A 20,336-nucleotide genomic window follows, 5' to 3' on the forward strand; every position below is an offset into this window, starting at 1 on the left:
TCCCATTTGCCGAAAGGATGAGCCACTGGGAAGGGCCTGGTAGCTCTGTCCACTGGTTTGAATAGAAGGCCTCGTAAGTCCTCTTACTGTTCTACTCTTCCAATCACTTGGTTTCAGGTGAATAAGCCTGCCTTCTCTACAGGCAGCCATGAACAGTTGGTATTGGCAGATGACGGGGCTTTCGATGCCTGCCCACCTCCCAAAAATATATACGTGAGTTGCGCACCCAGTAAAATAATATTCTTTGCTATAAACAGTTCACGTTTTCTCAATATTGTTAAAAAACTAATGAGAACCGCTCCTAAGTGAAAACAATGAGTCTGCTACGCAGAACACAGCTTCAAAACAAGTTCTCTGCAATTCCTTTGCAGTCCAGTCATCACCAGGAAGCCCCTCTTATAGGAAGTTCTAATCCCATTTCCATGCTGCACAAATTTCCCAAGAGAAAAATCTTTAAACATCCAAATCTGCCTCCTGTCTCAGGACTACATTTGTACAAGACACTGTTCTCATGAGTCCCAGGAAATTAGGTAAATAAAGCTAGGTAGGACATATGCTAATAAAAGGTAGCTCACACACACACACACACACACACACACACACACAATGTATAATACACACACATTATATATACACATACATATTTACTTACTGTGTTCATTCAGTTGTTTTAAAAATAAAAGTATCTGTGGGGTTCCTGGCTCACTCGGTCAGTAAAACATGTGGGACCTACATGATAAACATTGGCTTTCAATACCTCTACAACCATTACCAATCTTTATAATGTGAAGCATGAATTCCTAGTCAGATTCGAAACTGAATAAGGTTCATTATGCTCCTGGTTAAGAATTGGAGTGTATCACACTCTCAGGGAAGAGTTAAGAAAATACACCATTTACTAATTTTAAGGGAGGCTGTGTAGTCCGATGGATAAATACCTGGGCTTTGTAACAGCCCTGCCTTTGTACTGGCCATGGATCTAGCTCAGAACCTACTGCAAGTCTGGTTTTCTTTAGCTGTACAGTAGGTATAGATTTTTTCTCAATTGTATCTCAGAGGATTTTTGTAATTCTTAAATGAGATACTCTGTACAGAGTGACAAGTACATACTTGGCATATGGTATTCACATAGAAAATGCTAGGTATTGGAAAGAATAGATGTGTGAAACTTTTTTTTTTCTAAATTTTTTTTCTAATTTTTTTTTAATGTTTATTTATTTTTGAGACAGAGAGAGACAGCATGAACAGGGGAGGGGCAGAGAGAGAGGGAGACACAGAATCTGAAGCAGGCTCCAGGCTCCGAGCTGTCAGCACAGAGCCTGATGCAGGGCTCGAACTCACAGACCGTGAGATCATGACCTGAGCCGAAGTCGGATGCTTAGCTGACTGAGCCACCCAGGCGCCCCTAGATGTGTGGAACTTTAAGAAGCCCTTGGCTAAGTTAGTGGACTCCTTGATTTGGGTTTACCATGATTCTTTTTGGTTGTACCTTCATTTGTTTAAATCCAATTTTATTTTGTTCAGACCTGAAGCAACTAAATCTGTTATCAATTTCTTGTGATTAAGATTTGAACAAGGCAATAACAGGCAAAACAAGTTAATGATGGAAGTCAAAAGTGGAGGGCTGGAAAATTCTAGAAGGAACCTTATGCAGAAGCTGGAAATATTCACTATCATTTTTACCATTTACATAAGATTAGTGCATGTTACACAACCTATGCTATGTCTATGCTACACATCTTAATACAAATTTTAAAAATGATTTGAATGAGGGGTCCATAAGGGTCAGAAGGTCTACATGTTCCAAATCTACTATGAAAGCAAATTTATTTTTAAAATGCTACTCAGTGAATTTAATTAAGTTCTTTGGCAGAATTTGAAAACTACATGTTGTGGAAATATTTGGCCTTCAAACGTTTGTTTCATCTGTGTTCAAAATCTGAATGTTTTACGTAAGAATCTGGCTTTCTGTCTTCTGGCAAAACATCTGATCTGGAAGTAGTGGCTTGGAACTCTGTGTACCCATTTCGGGTGAGGTGGGGCCCCACAGCTTCCTATGATCTTACACCCGCCATTTTGCCCATTTACTCTGCCTGACCCAGTAGGCATTTGAGTTTGCCAGCCTGGTACCCAAACCCAGGTTGGCTAGCTATCTTTTTCCATCTCCAGCCCCTTGTCCAGACTGAGTCTTTTCCAGGAGAGGGATGGTTGACACTTTCTAATACTAAACTAAGGCAGGGAATTATGGCGTCTTGCTCTTTCTGACCTCTCCAGTGCCCACTCTGGTGAGCCCTCATGAAATGTTTGCCAAGTGAGTGAAAACCCCTACATAAGGTGCTGACTGCCGCCTGCTCCTGTGTGTCTCCTGTCACATTTCGTTTCAAGGCATGTGGGTTCACTAGCCTCGCTGTGATCCAAACTGCCTCTTTGTACTATGGCACAAGATGGAGGATAGGGAAAGAGAAAGGGAAAATGTTCTCCACACTGTCTGTTTAAATTATGATTTGAAGCCGGTTTTATTATACCAAATTATCGTCAGGCTAATTGCTTGACAGCCTCTCTCGTTACTGCTGGCTGGCGCCATTGAACTGATCTTCTCTGCTGATATCTGGCTGGGGGTGGTATGGCATATTCTCCCTAAGGAGAAATCTGCTGGCTGGAAAAACGTCCCAAATTCCTAAACATTGTACACATCGCGTTTCTAAGTCATAACGAGTCTAACATATACAGTAGTGTGTAAGTGCATATATTCTCAAGTCAGGTTGCCTGGGTTCAAATCCTGTTACCACCACTTGCTACTTCTGTGATCTTGGACAAGTAAAAAAAAAATTTTTTTTTAAATTTTAATTTATTTTTGAGACAGAGAGCGACAGAGCATAAGCAGGGGAGGGGCAGAAAGAGAGGGAGGCACAGAATCCGAAGCAGGCTCCAGGCTCTGAGCTGTCAGCACAGAGCCCGATGCGGGGCTCAAGCTCACAAACCCGGAGATCATGATCTGAGCGGAGGTCAGAGGCTCAACCAGCTGAGCCACCCAGGTGCCCCGCCTTGAGCAAATTTTTACTCTCTGTGCCTGAGACGCTTTAGCTCTAATGTAGGTATTATAATAATAGTACTTTCCATGTAGGGTTGTTGGAAGTTAAAACAAAATATGTAAAGTACTTAGTATCCTTCCTGATACATAGTAAGCACCCTGCTGATAAACTAAGTACATATGTAAGTATGTAAATGTAACTGATATTTGCTGTTACCTTTACACCTCATTCATTTTTTACGTTAGCTGTGTAATTTTCCTAGAACTTGAAACGACTCATCAATAATGCTGTCATTTGTGTTCTACAATGCTGTTTCTTCTGAATTCTTTTCATCCCAACGGTAAAATGTGAACCCAAATGTAATTCCTCTACCTGTTATTCTTAGCACTAAATGTTCACTTGGGGTTCCCTATCTGGGGTGTTGGGACTTTGAAGGTGTGACTGAGCTTAAGGCCGTGCCTTGCTACCTTCTGGCCACTAACATTCTTGTGAGTAAATACCTAGGTTTCCCCAAAGAACCAGAGAATGGGAAGAGAGAAAAATGAACAGGACTGATATGTTCCTGTGGCGTGTTAGACCCTAAGGTCAAAGGGAGCACAAGAGATTCAGAATTTAAATTGAAAAGTGTGACTCGCATGATTAAGACCAGCAGTGAAAAAATGTCATGCCTTCTGATTTCTGGTTTATGTCTGTCCTACAATTACTATACCGGGAAGATATTGTGTATTAATACTTTGGACTTAACTGACATCTTTTATGACTCTCAGAGGCCTACAGGCATGATCTCATCAACCTTGATGTTGGTGTGCGGTCAGACTGGGATAAAAAATGTTTAAGTACAAAGTGAGCGTGGCTCAGCTGGGGGCGTGTCCGCTTTCCTTAAAGTGTCCTCAAGGAGCTGACTCCTTTAGACACGCATGGAGTTCTCCAGCAAAGATAATTTCCCATGAAATTAAACAAAAATGGGCTAGAAAAGAGAAACTGAGCTTATTAAGTTTCTTTTTAGGCTCCCTGCCCAGTTTTCTTTTAGCCTGCAACTTCTATGTGGGAACTTGCAGAGTTGAGCTTAACTAATTCTGAACTCCACAAAAGTTTACTTTTTTTGCCTCATGCATCATCATCACCTTGGTCATCGTAATTATCCTTGCCAGTGTGACCTACTCTTCCTTCTAATGAAACTGTGAGTTCCTTTTTTTTTAAGAAGTTTTTTTCAATGTTTATTTATTTTTGAGAGAGAGAGAGAGAGAGAGAGAGAGAGACAGAGCACGAGCAGGGGAGGGGCAGCGAGAGAGGGAGACACAGAATCTGAAGCAGGCTCCAGGTTCTGAGCTGTCACACAGAGCCCACTGTGGGGCTCGAACCCACAACCTGTGAGATCATGACCTGAGCCAAAGTCAGACGCTTAACCAACTGAGCCGTCCAGGCACCCTGAAAGAGTGTGACTTCTAAAAGTGAGATATACAGGGTTCTACTTGAATTATTTATGTGACTTTATAAAGTTTAATTTATTTATTGAATATACACTATATGTCAGTCATTGCTCTAGATGCTTAGGAGTCAGCCACGATTAAAGCAAATGTCTCTCCCCTTGCAAAGCTGACATTCTGTGAGCAGAGGAAATGAACAATACATACGATATGTATATAAGTTATACAGTATGTTAGAAGGTGGTGAGTGCTCTGTGAAAAGAAAGCAGGCCAGAGGCCAAGAGATTGTTTCTATCGCCTCCATTCATAAAATTCTTTCAATTCCTCCCGGGAGTATTGAGGACAAGCTTTTAATTTTTAAAAACATACTCTGTGTAGCACAACATAGAGAGAAGTTGAATCACTAGGTTGTACACCTGAAACTAAGGTAACATTGTGTGTCAGCTGTGCTCAAATTAAAAGATTAAAAATAAAATAATATAGAAATGAAAGCATACTCTGTAAAAAGTACTTTGAGCTCTGGAGCATATCATAAAAATATAAGGCCTGGCAGCTAAGTGCCAGGCAATCAAATACCTTACACATGGATGAGTCTAACTTACACTTCTGGAGAACAGTGTAACTATGATTCATAGCCAAAAAGAAATTGAAAATAAGTAAGGAAACCACATTTTCTACTTTATGTTGTGAGGCTTTTTCTCCACAGATCCCCATTTCTAACCGCAAATAGCACCCCACAGGGACATGTGCAAATCATTAAGGAAAAATACCAGTGGAAATCTGGCATTCTAAGATCAAGGCTCTATCTTGAGTTATCAAGAGTAACATAAAACTCTCCTGCCTGTGGGCTTGTTTTTAAAAAGGTAAACAGAAGAAAATAGGATGTCCCTGAGTAGATATACTAGCTTTTAGAGAAAAGGAAAAATAAAAATCCCATATTCCTTTAAAATCTCATCTAGTATTCTTTTATTCTCTCTTTACCGCAGACATTAGTACTGGAAGGACACTTAGTGATGTCCTTAGGATTAGAGTGAGGACTAGAGCCCAGAGACGATAAGTGGCTTGTTCAAGGTCACTTAGCAGGTCAGTGGCAGAACCAGAAGTGAGAGCCCAACCTCCGCTTCTGGGTTCCATAGCACTGCTTCTAGATTAGACCATCAATGTGTCTTCAAACACGGATTGCATAACCCTGTACCGCTGATTGCCAAAGAAGCGAGGTAGGAAATGAATGAGAAGTCTAAGGTGTTTGTGAAAGGGTTTCAGATTCTCAACAGAAATCTGAAGTAGAGTAAGCAGGAAATAGAAGACGGGGCTGAGAGCAGACTTTACCAGGGGCGTCTGTGAGGGGACGGCCTGGCGTGGGTGCTCTCTCTTCTAAACGAGGGGGAGCTGGTGTACGCTTTTGTGTGAAGAACTTCCTACACGCCGAAGTAATGTGTGCTGACTATGACGGGTGTCACTTCCAGACCGGAGGACCCCAGACTCCACTGTCTTTCTGCCCATGAGTGGCCACCGGACCATGGCAAAGGGTAATGGGGACACACCGTGTGCTGTCTCCCTTCTGGTCCTGGGGCAGGTGGGAGAGTGATCATCCCGCCCATACCACTGCTATTAGGTAACATTTGAGCTCTTCCCGAGGGCCAGACACCGTGCTAAGTGCTTCACTTACATTAATTATTGTGTTTGGTCCTCACATCAGATGGATTCTATTATCAGTCCTATTTCCAAGGAGAGGACACGGAGGCTTGGAGAAGTTTAGTAACTGGTCCAGGGTCACGAAGCTAAGTGAATACCAAAATCAGAATTCAGATTCTCCTTTGCGGAGGTTGGTGGTTCAGAGCATGGGCTCTGAAAAGTCACGTTGCCACAGTGTGAATCCCAGCTCGGCTGCTTGCGAGCTGGGCATTTTCAACATATTCCTCAACCTCCCCAAGCCCCCCGTTTCTTCATCTGTGAAGCTGTAACAATAATTATAGTATTTATGGAATTGTGGTGATGATTAGAGAATGCAACATAGTAACTATCGACTAGTTGTGTAGTACTTAGCTGTAGTTCAACTACAGGTTGGCTCACATGAAATTGCTATTGCAGTAGACCAAAAGTGGTCAAATATCAACAGTTTAACGTGGTTCAGTCTAGTACTACATAGGTTTCCATTCTTTGTAAATAGAACAGCAATTCCCTTATTCATCTCATAATTTGTGAAAAGGCAGGTGATTCAGTGCTTCAGTAATAATTGTTTCTTTTACTTGCCTGCTTGTTTTAGCTTCTGTAAAGAACCACATGGAGAAATCTTCTCTTCTAATGTAACAAAGCAGCCATGAAGAACTTGCACAATGTCCACAGTTCCCCGGAGCCGCTAATCTGTTGAGGATGTTGCCACAGCGAAGTTAGAGGAGAGTGGGTTTGAAGTGAGCTGGGGTTGGGCAGAGCAGGACTAGAAGGAAAACCCTGGTGAAATGAAGAGGGAGGAGACATCTGGCTCATTTAAACCATTGTTGAGTGTTCTGCCATTTGAGGGAAGGGCATTCCCATATTAGATGGGTGATTGTGATAGACAGATGTCAAGAGTAGCCAGTTGTCATTCTGTGCTGCGGAGGCAAGCTCCTGGTCAGCGGCAGGAGGTCATTAAATTTGACACATTCAAAATGAATTTTGTGGCCCGGCTGCTCTTGACCTCTGGCTTGGTGGGGGTAGCCTAGGACGGAAGGAGGTGCAATTCAGTTGTGGTGTTTGGGGAGGTTATAGAGTAGGGGAGGAAAACAAAACCGGGGTAAGGATTTTGCCTTCTTAAAAGGATAGCTGGCGACTTTGGGAAGAACGCATGTGGTACGTGATCCAGTGGGATGTCTGTCTTCTGCAAGATGATTTTCTGCCCCATCCTGACCACTGTTCCCATCTTGCACTTGCCTCAATCCTATTTCCTTAGAATTCACAGTATAGATACATAAATAGCTCTGGAATTCAAGTGGAACAGTCTGGAGAGACAGCCCTTCTTGTTAATACAGGAACTGCCTTTAAATAAAATTAGTCTCACCTTTGAAATGTAGCAACACCTTCAGGGATTCTTTAGACTTTCTTGGTGTCGGGAATGGAGATTACTACTGTATTTAGACTGTAATGCTTTCTGTGATTTCAGACTTCTGTTGTTTGAATGTGTGTGTGTGTGTGCACGCGCGTGTGCACGCGCGAGCAGATATCTGGGGGCATGCTCCCTTTCCCTCTTCTTTTTTTCCTCACCTAAAAAATTAAAAGTCTTCTTACAAGTTTTTAGCAAGGTTCACAGATTAGCTGTGGATCCTATAATTTGTTTTTTCCCACCACAGCAGCTGTAAACTGATGAAAATGCATTTACATACCCGCGCACTCAGACACACTTGAAGACTGGCTTTTTCTGTGTGCGCTATTCCTTTTCTGTCTCTTTGTGTCTATGGTTACTGTTAAGCTGACCCGTACAGTCTGGGGCAAATACCAAAACTTGAATCAAGCACTACTTCTCCATACAGCTGCAAAGGATTGTGACCTCAGAGGCTCAGATGATAGATTTAAGCAAAATTCCTTTAGCTGGTTGTAGTTTAGGAAACCTGTTAGGACTCCATCCACAAAGGTGAACTCTACGGCACTTCACTTGTGCTGAATTTTAAAACGCAGTGCTGTAATGTCATTGTTTTGCTTTATAAGCACTGTGTTTGTACATTTTTCTGTCGGAGGTGATTTTTACAATATTGAATTTTATTGCTGGACACAAGAGCTGTGGAAAGATTTTTCTTCTTATTTGATTCTCCCTTGCCTTCTCCTAGTTTCTATGAGAAACTGTTGCTTGCACAAAGCATAACTAATTAAAAATTGAACTTATGCAGCTGCAGAGAAACCCTAGTGGAGAATCGCAAGGGGAGGGAGGGAGCAGACAGGGCCACTCAGTGGTTAAAGCTACCAAAGCCATTCATTCTTCCTTACCTTCACTTTGTACTCAGGGTGCGTGGTGTTTATGGGTCAAAGGACCTGGAGAGACACTCTTTGGGGAAGGGCAGGAGATGGCTTGCCAGTTACCATAAGCTCTCCTTACAACAGTCTGACAAACAGCTTCTCCAGCGTGCAGGGCGGGAGCGCACGCGGGACCTGGCCGCCGCCGTAGAAACCGGTTCTCAGGTTCTGGCCGCGTGTACTTCCCCTTACGACAGGGGGCCTGCTGCTGTCAGGCAGGCTGGCTGGCGATTGGTTGGGAGGAGGGTAGTAATCTGAACTGCCTTTTGTACTTGCCTAATCAGGGCAGCCGTTTGATTGCAGGTTCCGAGCAGAGGTGCCTCGGTGGTGTCAAACACCTGTGTCTTAGCTCTGGCCTTCCTGGGGCTGGTGCCCGTGGCTTCTTTCTGTGCCAGAATCGTGCCTCTAGGTCACCTTCCCCCAAGCCACTGAGCCCCCTTGGCAGGCCAGCATGGCCCAGTGTCATGCTGGACAGAGGTGTTCAACAGATAACTGAGGACAACGGACCTGCCGGCCTAGACGTCCTTAAGGTAAGTCCATTTTAAACCAGATATTTCTCGACATTATTTCTACATTGATCTTGACAGAAATGCCAGTATTGGGAAGGTAAATGAAAGAGGCAGGGTCGTTGTTTAGTTTAGACCTCTATGGTGAAATCACTATGTTATTCGGCTGTCAGATGTGTTGGCAAAGTGATCCGAAGGCATAAATAAAGATCTAAATGGGGAGAGGGGGTACTCGACAAGTTGTTGTGACCCTTGCAGGCAGTTGACATCTCACTGTGCACTCCTTCCTATTTGATGAGAAGCCCAAGTGATGATAGAATAAAGTAACTTTTAATTAAGGCCAGCAAATACACATGCCAGCTCATACAATAAGATAAAGTCAGTTTGAGTATCTTGGCTCCTTTCAATTATGCAACCCCAGAATTTATAATCTGATTCTAATTACCACTTATTTTTAAGGCTGTCTTTAACTTTTCCTTTTGCGATAACGAAAGCAGTTTTTCTTTCTAAGGTTTGTTCAACAAGGTAGAATTAGTGAATTTCACTTCCGTGAGGGGTTTGATTGTATTGCTTGGCTCTCTTCGCCCATCCTGATGTTTGAGAAAAAGGCAGTTTCTAAATTCAAGCACCTAAATTCGAGCAACAGTGACATGCTTACGAATATTAAGGTCTGTTCTGATTTCATTTGCCTTGTAAGTTGATTGACAGATACTTCAGGGACCATCCTGTCTCCCCTCTTGGGCAGCTATCAGCATACATGTAATAATGCTCGGGTTTACTAATTCAAGGTTGGCAAAAAGACTAGTGGCTTGGGACTAGTGTTTACCCCCTGGCCTGTTTTGTTGTGATAGGGAGGAAGTGATTTTCCCTTTGATTTTGATATTTTTAATAAGAAATTTCTACAAGTGGGTGAAGGTCCATTTATAAATCCAAAGAGGTTCTGAGACTACTTTTCCCACTGTATTAACTCCAAAGATATAAACACCGTCCATGAAACAAAGCTTTCTTAATTCACCAACTCAGAATGATTTGTTCAAGTAGTAAACAATAATGGAGAGTACAGATAGAGGTGGTGGAAAAGCAGACAAGCATTCAGAAACCATTCCCTCGCAAGCTATGTCAATTATCCTGAAATATGTCTTTTTCTTACCATGTTTGTAGCCAGTTGGAAATTTCCATCTTTCTCATCTGTTAGCTACCTTGTTTTTCTAAAAACACTTTCCTCTAATACATTCAGCACAGTAGTAATACTGAATATAAGTACTAAAAATGACTGCTTTGGTGAATGAAAGCATCAAGAATAACATTACCCATGGGGTGGGGTGTGGTCACCCCATTTTAAATATTATGTTTGTGCAAATAGCACAGGTGATTGATGATAATTGAAAAATTAGATTGGTTGGTAGGCAGAGGTAGATGCCAAGTAAATTTATAAATGTCGAGGGAGTTAAAGGAGAAATGGATGTTGGAAAGCTAAATAAATATTGTGTATTCAGCATCGATTTAAATTTCAAAAATCTACCTTCCCTTAGGAATTACAACCTAGAGTGTGTATAAACCAAAGATGATTTCCTGGGGCAAGGACAAGTCATTTTTGTATGGAGGAAGACAAATATTATCTTAGCTCTAATCATGATCTTTAAAAAAATCCCCACAAAACACTATTCATAAAAACCCCAGTGATTTAAAAAGGTACAGACAGGCAGACAGAGTTAGTCGAAAAACTTCTTTATTTCTGGTTAAAAATGAAGTCATGGAAACCTCACATTTCACATTCACATAGAAAGCCATTTTACGTATCTGCACAGTATTAGGGGACCCCCAAAAATGTAATTTAACACAGTTGTTAAGACACACACGCATACATTTCATCCCAAGAACAATAGCGTTAGAGAGTTAGATTGGGACAGGGAATTACTACCTTAAATTCATTTTTTCTCCGGTGACAATTTTTAAAAGTATCCCTTCTACAACTGTGGAATGCCTGCCTGACTCCCTCCAGTGCAGCATGGTGAAGGTCCCTTCTGGTGTTGTGGACAACACACAATGGGACATAATAGAGCACACTCAGCCTCCCCCTCCCAGACACACATTGTGTGTCCCATTGGCTCTGCTTGAAACATTCAGTTATGCAAATGAAAGCTGCCTACGTCAGCCACCTCTCTCCCTCCCCCTCTTGTTCTCTCCCTCCCTCCCTCCCTCTGAATGGCCCTGATCTCAGCCTTTTGCCCCTGACTTTGCTAAGCTGGGCAGGCCTGTGAGCTCAGAAGCCAGAACAGCTGGGTGAAAGTTCCCTTTGCTCAATGTGCTGTGGCCACAGCGACAGACAAACAAGCTGGGTCCTTAGCTCCAGACACATGGAAAAAGAAGCAGCTTTTCATGTCTACTCCTCTATAGGTAGCTGGTTAATAGGAAAAAAAATGGCCTTCCTTGTTAGGCCAAACCTCTAAAAGGCACATTAAAAAAACCCCAAAAAACAAAAAACACCTTTCCAGCAATCCTAATGTTCACATTTGGGAGACAAAGGGGAGACCATTCCTCAGGACAAATGGATGGTTTTGGAAGGCAGGAGCTTAAGCAGTGTCAGGCCTCTTAGTTGGGCAGACAGGACTAAAAAATAAATGTCAAATGATGGAGACCGTGTGGTATTTGTAGCTTATCATCTGATATCATTGGGCAAAAAGCTTTTAAAAAACTTCTGTGAACTGAAACTCGGGACTGCTCTGATGTTCTGTCAAGTGATCCAGTGAGCACTGGCATCAGATACTTTAAGTAGGACTTTTCTTGTACAGTCCAGACCCGGTTTTAAAGCGACAGCTCTGGGGATAGAATTTAAATGAGCCCCACCCTGAAAAGCTATGGCTGTTTAGAATCCTTGTTTTTTTCCAAGTACCAAAGCTCCTCAGTGACCAATAAAGCTACCAGGAGACCTTTTCCTCCAATAACTGTGGTCAGCATTCCAGACCAGCCCTTCAGGGGGGTGGTCCCGGCACTCGGACCCCGAGGTCCGGTCTCCCAAGTCCCTGCCTTATCTTTTCCCTGGCAGCAGTGGAGGCTGGTCTTACTGACCTGATATTTATGCAGTGGTTTCTAGGTTGTTTATTAAACACGCCTCATTAATCCCTCCATCTGATGCATGTAGGTCAGTATCATCATGGCAGTTGGGAAGAGAGAGAAAGGTGATGAAAGGGAATGACTTGTCCAATAGCACCAAGAAACTAGTGAGGATGTAGAAACTCAAATCCTATGCGCTGCACCTTCCTTTTCTGTCTTTCTGTCAAAAGAGAAATCAGAAAGCCCTAAACCTCTCAGCAGTTCTGTCTGGGCACTAAAAATGCTTCAGTCCAAAACTATGCTGCTGTCTTAACTGGATCACTCTGTGGCTGGGAGAGGGGGTCAGGGGCTTACAAACAAGGAAGTGAATGGGACATGGGGGGTAGTGTGCGTGCATGTGCATGTGCACACATGTGTACATGTATTTGTGCACATGTATGTGTGCCCACGTGCTCACCCAAACAACTCACGACCCCAGGGATTTGTTGTTAATGTTTGTCCAAAGCTTAACAGAGAAGGACAGCAACCTCTCTGCTCTGGCCTTTTCCTAGAGAGGCCTGATCATTCGTTTACAACAGATTTCAGCCTGGGCCCCTTGACAAGGGAGGCCAGCCCAGGAGCTGCGGGTGAGCCAGTCTGAGGGCGCTGGCCCGCATCGCCTCCAAAGGTATTTCAGGAATGTTAATGGTATGCCTGAGTGAAGGGCTTCACAGCCCAGAGCTCAGGGCTGAGAACCGCTCTGTGGCCATCTGTTGAGGCTCAGGAAGTCTCGTAGCAACAGCTTCTCAAGAGTGGTGCCCCCCCTTTTTTTTAATTAAAATTAACTAACACAAAACCCAAAACTGCTCCATTGCTCACGAAGAATCAGGACAGGATTCGGATTCTTTCTACAGAATGATGAGCTTTTAAGGAAGAAAAGCCCCCACGTCCTTAATTCCTGCTCTTTAAATGAGCAATTTGTACTTGGTTTTGAGGTCTTAATTTTTTTTTTTTTTTTTTTTTGGAATTTTGCCTACGGTAGAATTCTTTTTGGAAAAAGGGTAGAGATGGAAACAAGTTTCCAAAGCCGTGGAGAAAAAATTGGCAAAAATATGGTTCAGAAAAAAGTGGTCGGTGTTTTGAGATTTTCCTGGTGTTTGTTGCATTTAACGACCCTGTCGGCAGCTGCATTTTTCCCTCTGTAATAACGTGAGCTTTATAAGCCTGGCTGTTTAGTTAGTGAAATGAACTTCAGACAAAGGTGCTACTTTTCCTGTGACCATATGTGTGTTCCAATATGAGTCTCTTGAATCTGTGTTAACAGTAGCCCTTTAAAAAAGACAGAGGGGAAGTAGTGTCTGTCGTTTGTTATTTTTCAATTGATGAGGCATTAAATTAGCCATCTACAAAAACCAAGTTTGTTCCTCCAGATAGGAGAGTCCAGAAAATGATGAACACCTGAAGCCTAACCAGCAGCTGTTTATACAGGGGCAGGTACACCAGATAGAGACAAGAGAATTCTATCCCAAGTTCTGGCACTTATGGGGCTATGTTAGGAAGGTAAGCAACCTCTTAGAGCATGTTACTCATCTGCCAATTGGATTTCTGCATTGTGTGGAAGGTTAAATGTAATCACATAAAAGGCACTCGGGGAAACAATCCTTGAATGTGAATGGCATTTATGAAGGAGTATTACAGGCCGTCACTCTTGCTGTTGTACAACCCTGTGAAAATATTTTCATGAGAACTTTATATCCTCTTCCATTTTCAGTTTGACGTTTTAAAATTTCCTTCCAGTCTTACCAAGTAAAATGTCCCAGGGGAGTCACAAGATATTCCAACAGGCGTACATATACGCCATTCTTGAATATAGAACATACGTAAAACACTTCTTTATATTCTTGATTGATGGTGTGTGTTTCGACTCATGAAGTATTATTCATATCTGAGGTACTGCCCCTGATGGTCAAAGGAAATGGATATGGACATCTGGACTGTGGGTTCCTAAGAAGTCTTTCTTTCTATAAAAAGCCAGACCACTTACCCTCTCTGTGCCTATTGCCCCATGTAAAAAATTTAACCAGTAAATATTTATGGAGTACCTACCACGTGCCAGCTTTACCTCTAGATGCTGGGTTTAGGGTCATGAACAAATGTAGACAAAAATTTTTGCACACGTTCTGGTCAAGGGAGACAGGTAACAAACCCCCAAATATGTGACTCGTGTTGAAGATTATAAAATGATAACTTTCATGGAAACACATAAAGCAGGGAAGTGTGATATATGATAGGCATATCATGGCAGAGAGGGATATTGCCGTTTCTTAGAGGGATGTTGGAGAAGACCCCACCAAGGTGACATTTGAAAGAAGGCTTGAAGGAGGGGAGAGAACGAGGCTTATGGTGAGCTGGGGAAGAGCACTGGAAACAGAGAGAACAGCAGGTGCAAAGGCCCTGGGAGAAAAGTATAAAGGACTTCTGTGAGGAAGAGGAGAAGCCAGTGTAAGGAGGGACAGAGGTCAAGGCCTTCTGGGCCACCAGAAGGCATTTGGCTTTTCCTCTGAATGAACCCTATGACTTACTTCACTGAGCTGTTCTGTTGACAGGTTTCAATGAAATCATTTGTGTAAAGCCTTTAGCACAGTGCCAATGACATAGAAAATTTTCCATAATGGTTAGCAATTGTCCATTTGTTTATTATTACTGCTACCTGGGATTTAAATACAGGATGATGTGAGCACACAGAAGACAGCTTTGTTCAGATCAAAACCGATTGTTCTTAAGAGAATTAAACTCTCAAGCTTGGCTCCCTAAGTATTCAATTCTATCACCTAAAAAGGTCCCATTTCTATATCTTCACACATATAGAGGGAAAAGTGTACTTTTTAAAAATTGGCCTTAAAAAAATAAATAAATAAAAAATAAAACTTGGCCTTGTTTCAGCCAAACCATTGTTTCTATTATGAAAGTACAAAGTCCATACTCGCCAAGGACAGGTGTATTTTGAGACATTTGGCTTAAGTTTCAGCTACAAAATCCTATTGAATTCCACTGAATTCATATGCTATTGTACTCATGTTTGAGTTTTGATGTCAATACCCTTCTCTAGGCCACAGGATTTGAGGAGAGAAGTAATGTATTGCAGATATAATAAAAATGAGGAATCAGGGTCTTTTCCTTCTCTCCAGAGCCCAGAAGCAAGATTGGATTTCAAAGGCAGTTCAAGAACCCTCTCTCAAAATAACCTTCCCGGACACACCTTTGAGTGTCTAGATTCTATTGGTTTCCTCCTTTGAACTTGAAGGATATGGGTCATAACTCACGTCAAGTGATGACTAGCTCAGAAATTAGAAAAGAGGGAAACCTTTTCTCCAGGCATTTGAAGACCACCATTTAGAATTGGGGTTATCCTTGCTCCAGAACCAAAATAAATGGTTTGGAAACAATTAAAGAAAAAACTTGATGGCAACTTGATGAGAAATAAAGAGAAAGGCTCTCTAAAAATGTACATTCTCATCAATGGAAATGTTCCAGGAGAGGATGGGTAACCAACGGTCAGAGGGGTTGTCCAACATTTGGACTCCAGCTTGACTTCAAAAATTTCTTCCAAATTTGTGGTTCTCCTTTCTTCTAAGATCTGCTTATTGAAAACTGAACTCTGCAGCAAAGTCACCTTACATTCTCTCTTTAAAAAAAATTTTTTTTAACATTCATTTTTGAGGGACAGAGAGAGAGAGGGACAGAGCATGAGTGGGGGAGGGGCAGAGAGAGAGGGAGAGAGAGAATCCCAAGCAGGCTCTGTGCTGTCAACACAGAGCCTGCTGTGAGGCTTGATCCCACCAACCGTGAGATTATGACCTGAGCCAAAATTGAGTTGGATGCTTAACTGACTGAGCACCCAGGCACCCCAAATTCTCTTTCACCAACATCTTAGTGTGGGGATTCTGAGAGCAAGAAACAACTGGTTGTAGAAGCTCTATTTTACTTTGGTAAGGGGTGGCCAGGCTAGTCAGACTCCTGCAGCAGTGCCCTGGTCCTGGTGTCTGGAGTCCCGGTCCTCCCCGGGGCTGACCATGCTATGTTTCATTTGCAGATTCTGAGGTTAGCATGTTGTCATAGCACTACTGCTTGCTGCAAAGTTGCTAAGTTATGATCAGTGGGTGGAACAGGCTACAGCTCATTTTTTCTATTGAACGGACACTTGTATTATACTTGTTCTGTTCTACATGATTTATTAAAATGCTGTCATAACTACCCTATGAACAAAGCTACACTTTTAATCCCCACTTAACCGTTATATAATTGATATAACCAGTTCAGTAACTAATCTATCCAAGGTCACACAGTGACAGAGCTGTGACTGAACCCAGGCAGTCCGCCGGCAGGGTCTGCACTCTTAACTCCTACATTGGATATGCCCACAAAATGTTCTGTCTGGTCCTGTGTGCCTTTTTTCATTTGTCGTGGCTGTCCTGTGGATTAGAGAAACAAGTGATCTGGCATATCATTACACTTTTTTGCCCTCTGTGAGGGCAGAGAATGTAACCTGTTGATACCCAGTGCCTAGCATAGTACCTGGGGCATGGCAGATACTCAAATATTTGTTGAATGAGTGAGGGAGTGAGGGTGTGACATGAATAAACAGTAGGAAGGCCATAGAAATGCCTTCCTGATCGCACGGAGCTACACAGACATATGTGATTGTGGGCTGTCACTTAACACAAAAATTTTGAGGTTACAAAACAGATACAATTAGACGTAAGGGTTTAATAGGGCAGTTATTTGAACCAGCATCAACAGTTGCATCCCTTGTCAGGTGTCCATTGACATTTTAGTAGTCACATCCCACTGGAAATAGTGCCCATAAAAGTGCGCTCCCCCAAAAAGTTGTGCCCTCAGACACACCTGCCACGTGAGAATTGGGGAGGGAACAAACCAGGGAACCATGAATTCCCCTGACTCAGAGTTTTAATGCGGGATTTGGACTCAGTGCATCTAACATATGGATATTGAGACTCACAGACTTATTATGGGGTGGAGAAAGAAAGCCTGAGTCTGGCCAATGCCAGTGCCAGTGCCAATGCCAGGGAATATTTGGGTATAGTGAACATAAACCCACTCATACCAGCTCAGATTAAAAAAAGATTCTTTGGGGGTGCCTGGGTGGCTCAGTCGGTTGGGCGTCCAACTCATCTCAGGTCATGACCTTGCAGTGAGTCTGAGCCCTGCGTTGGGCTCTGTGCTGACAGCTCAGAGCCTGGAGCCTGCTTTGGATTCTGTCTCCCTCTCTCTCTGCCCCTCCCCTGCTTTTGCTCTGTCTCTCTCTCTCAAGAATAAAACATTAAAAAAATTTTTTAAAAAAGGGGTTCTTTGCACAGATATGAAAGAAGCTTATGGAAATCCAATTGTAGGAAGCCAGGAACTCTTCAGATTTAACCAAATGATTCAGTCAGAAGGAGTCAGAAGCCTAGTGTGAGTTCCCACCTTGGCATTGCTGAGTTTGTGACCTTGGATAAGTCTGGACCTTGGATATTTCTGGACCTTATCAAGTCACCTGAAAAGTAGGAAATAATGAAAGTATCTATTTGTTGCATTGTTGTGTAGGTTAAATGAGACCATATGTCTAAGGCACTTGGAACACTGCCTGACACGTGGTAAGAGAACACTAACCATTAGCGTTTGTTGTGATTTAGCAAGTAGGCAGCTATTCACTTTCTCACTGGATTGCATAGTCCCTCATTTTAGTTGACTTTAAACATCAGTTCCATTATTCTTCTTACAGACTAGCTTCCTGGAAAACGTGGTTCCACGGTTAATCAAATGGCATAGTGATGTCGTCAAGGCTCCAGGCTCATCTCTTTCCATTCTACCATCTTTAGCATGATGATTTTCATCCCCAGATTTGCCCCCTCATGATTACAAGATGGCTGCTGCAGCTCCAGGCATCATATACTCACAATTTTGTCCAAGGGCAGGAAGGAGTCTCAGTTTTGTGTATTTTATCAAGAATGAAGAATGCTTTTCCAAAATCCCTCCTGCAAACTTTTCTTTGAGTCAGATCTCATTAGCTAGGGTTTTGTCCTATGCCCATGAATAGACTAATAACTGGCAATGAAGTCAGAATGCCATGATTGGTGTAGATCAAGAATGATTTATCTCTTGGGGCTATGGAAGGATCCACCTTCCTGAATACATGGTCATCTGATATTGCAATTGAAACAGAATTATGTCTGTGAGGAAGAAGGGCGTGCGCGTGCACACACACACACTTAAGAATCCTATTTCTATAGAAAAAGTTATATATATATATATATATATATATATATATATATATGATGGGGACACACACACACACACACAGCAGTGGTACCTGATAGGGGAAGGGAAAAGCTGACAATAGTTTTTAATCCCTGAGGCCACCTCCATTCATGCCCTTCCCAAGAAGTTCCCATTTGTGCTTCAATTTCTTTGTGGGTCCAATGTCACTTGTATCGCTTTCAATAATAGCAACAAAATGCTGTCTGATGCATGTTCTCAGACTTGTGGGTTTCTGTTCTTCATATGGGCTTATGTGTGGCCCTGGCTCACCACAGAGCTATCGCTGGATTCTACTCCAGATTCCCTCACAGATCTTGAGCTTTCTTCACCTGGTTAACTCAGCCTCTGGGCTCCAGTTCCAAGCACCATGGGCAACAAACTGGTAGCCAGGGGCGAGCTGGTCCAGCCTCATCCCTTCAGTGAAGGCTTGGGCAGGGCCATGTTCTCCTAGAATAGTTGCGAGCAAGGAGACAATATCATTTGTCTCAGGCAAAAACACATGATAGCCCTGCCCGGTCCTTCCTAAAATGGCTCTGTATCCAATTGAAAAGTATATTTTTCATAAGCAAAATGGTTAGATTTCAGATATATAAGTGCCTTTGACAGGGAGTTAAAGTCTGGTGGCTCCACTCCCTTTGGCCTAATTTAAATAGGAGAAGAGAGAGAATTCTGGGTTTGAATCAGGAGCGAAATAGTGAGAGATTTGAGGGGGAGGAGACTAGGGTTGCTGAGTGAAGTCATAAATGAAATCAGTGTGACCTGCCCCTGATGGCAATTGGGAGAACCAAGGAGGACTGATAAGGAAAATCCCAAGAAAGGCAGAAATGTAAGAGTCAAGCCTGTGGTTCAATGAGTATGGGTAAGTAGTTTTTCTTTTTTTTTAATGTTTATTTTTGAGAGAGAGAAAGAGAGAGGGAGAGAATGAGTGGGGTAGGGGCAGAGAGAGAGGGAGACACAGAATCCGAAGCAGGCTCCAGGATCTGAGCTGTCAGCACAGAGCCCGATGCAGGGCTCAAACTCAAGAGCTGTGAGATCACTACCTGAGCCGAAGTCGGACACTTAACCAACTGAGCCACCCAGCTGCCCTAACTCTTTATTTTTTAATATTTATTTTTTTATTACGAAAATGTCCAAACATTTGTGAAAGTAGAGAGTACCACAGATTCCCATGCACCCCCCTATCTGGCTGGATGTTAAGTAGAACAAGTCTGGGAGAGGGAAGGGAAAACTAAAGAAAGAAGCAGGATCCAGTGAAGGACTAAATAGTCAATGACAGGTGTATTAGCGAACTGTCAGAAGTGGACAAAAAGTTGAAATCCAAGATGTTTGTTCTTCTTAATCATAGGCTAATGAAATAATTACTAAATGAGATCTGCCTTCTTGTTCTTTAGTAGGGATTATGTAATTTGAGGAAGCAGACTTCATGGCCTAATCTTCAAGTGGCTGGGGGTCTTACACGGTGACAAGACTAAGTAGCTGGGAGGAGGAGGCATCGTTCATTTGATGTTCAGAACTGCTGGTCTGCACATTTGACATTCAGAACCGTTGGTCTGCACCAACCTAGGCACTGTGCTAGGCTTTACAGGCATGCAGGTCTGAAAGACAGCATCCTCGCTTTCACAGAATGCAGCATCTCGGGGTGGGGAGGAATAGACAAGAAAATCCATAACAGGCATGCCATGGTAGCCTAGAATTTTTCTGGTGGTGTAGAATAGGTGAAAGCTTCTTGTAGGAAGATGAGGGTCTTGTTTTCCAGAGGGGAGAATAGGAGTTAGGTAGATGGATTTAGTGGGTAAGGAAAGGCTTCTAGACAAAGTAAACAAAGAGGTACTTGAGCAGATCCTCAAGGCAGGGCTGTGGGTCCGACTGTCTGCTTGTGACCTACTGAAAGAGAGGCAGAGATGGGGTGGGAGCAGAGCTGTAATCCAGCCCAGGCCCTGCCCCCTGGAGCAGCGGCAACCACCTGGAAAAGAAGTTGTTTTGTCTGATTTGCGCAAGGTGCCACGTGGGCTGGGGGTAGCCCTGTCTGAATGTAT

At 42.8% G+C, this 20,336-nt stretch overlaps 1 protein-coding gene across 1 annotated transcript in view; it reads left to right on the plus strand.

Moving 5' to 3' along the window:
- Positions 1–20,336, plus strand: part of LOC125922377 (PDZ and LIM domain protein 2-like) — a 258,336-nt gene that overhangs the window by 132,399 nt on the left and 105,601 nt on the right. Inside the window, exon 3 of the mRNA XM_049630034.1 lies at positions 8,559–8,973. Within this exon, the coding sequence (XP_049485991.1) occupies positions 8,559–8,973 (415 nt within the window). The remainder of the gene's footprint in view (positions 1–8,558; positions 8,974–20,336) is intronic.

This window comes from Panthera uncia, chromosome B1, assembly GCF_023721935.1.
Source record: "Panthera uncia isolate 11264 chromosome B1, Puncia_PCG_1.0, whole genome shotgun sequence".
NCBI lineage: Eukaryota > Metazoa > Chordata > Mammalia > Carnivora > Felidae > Panthera > Panthera uncia.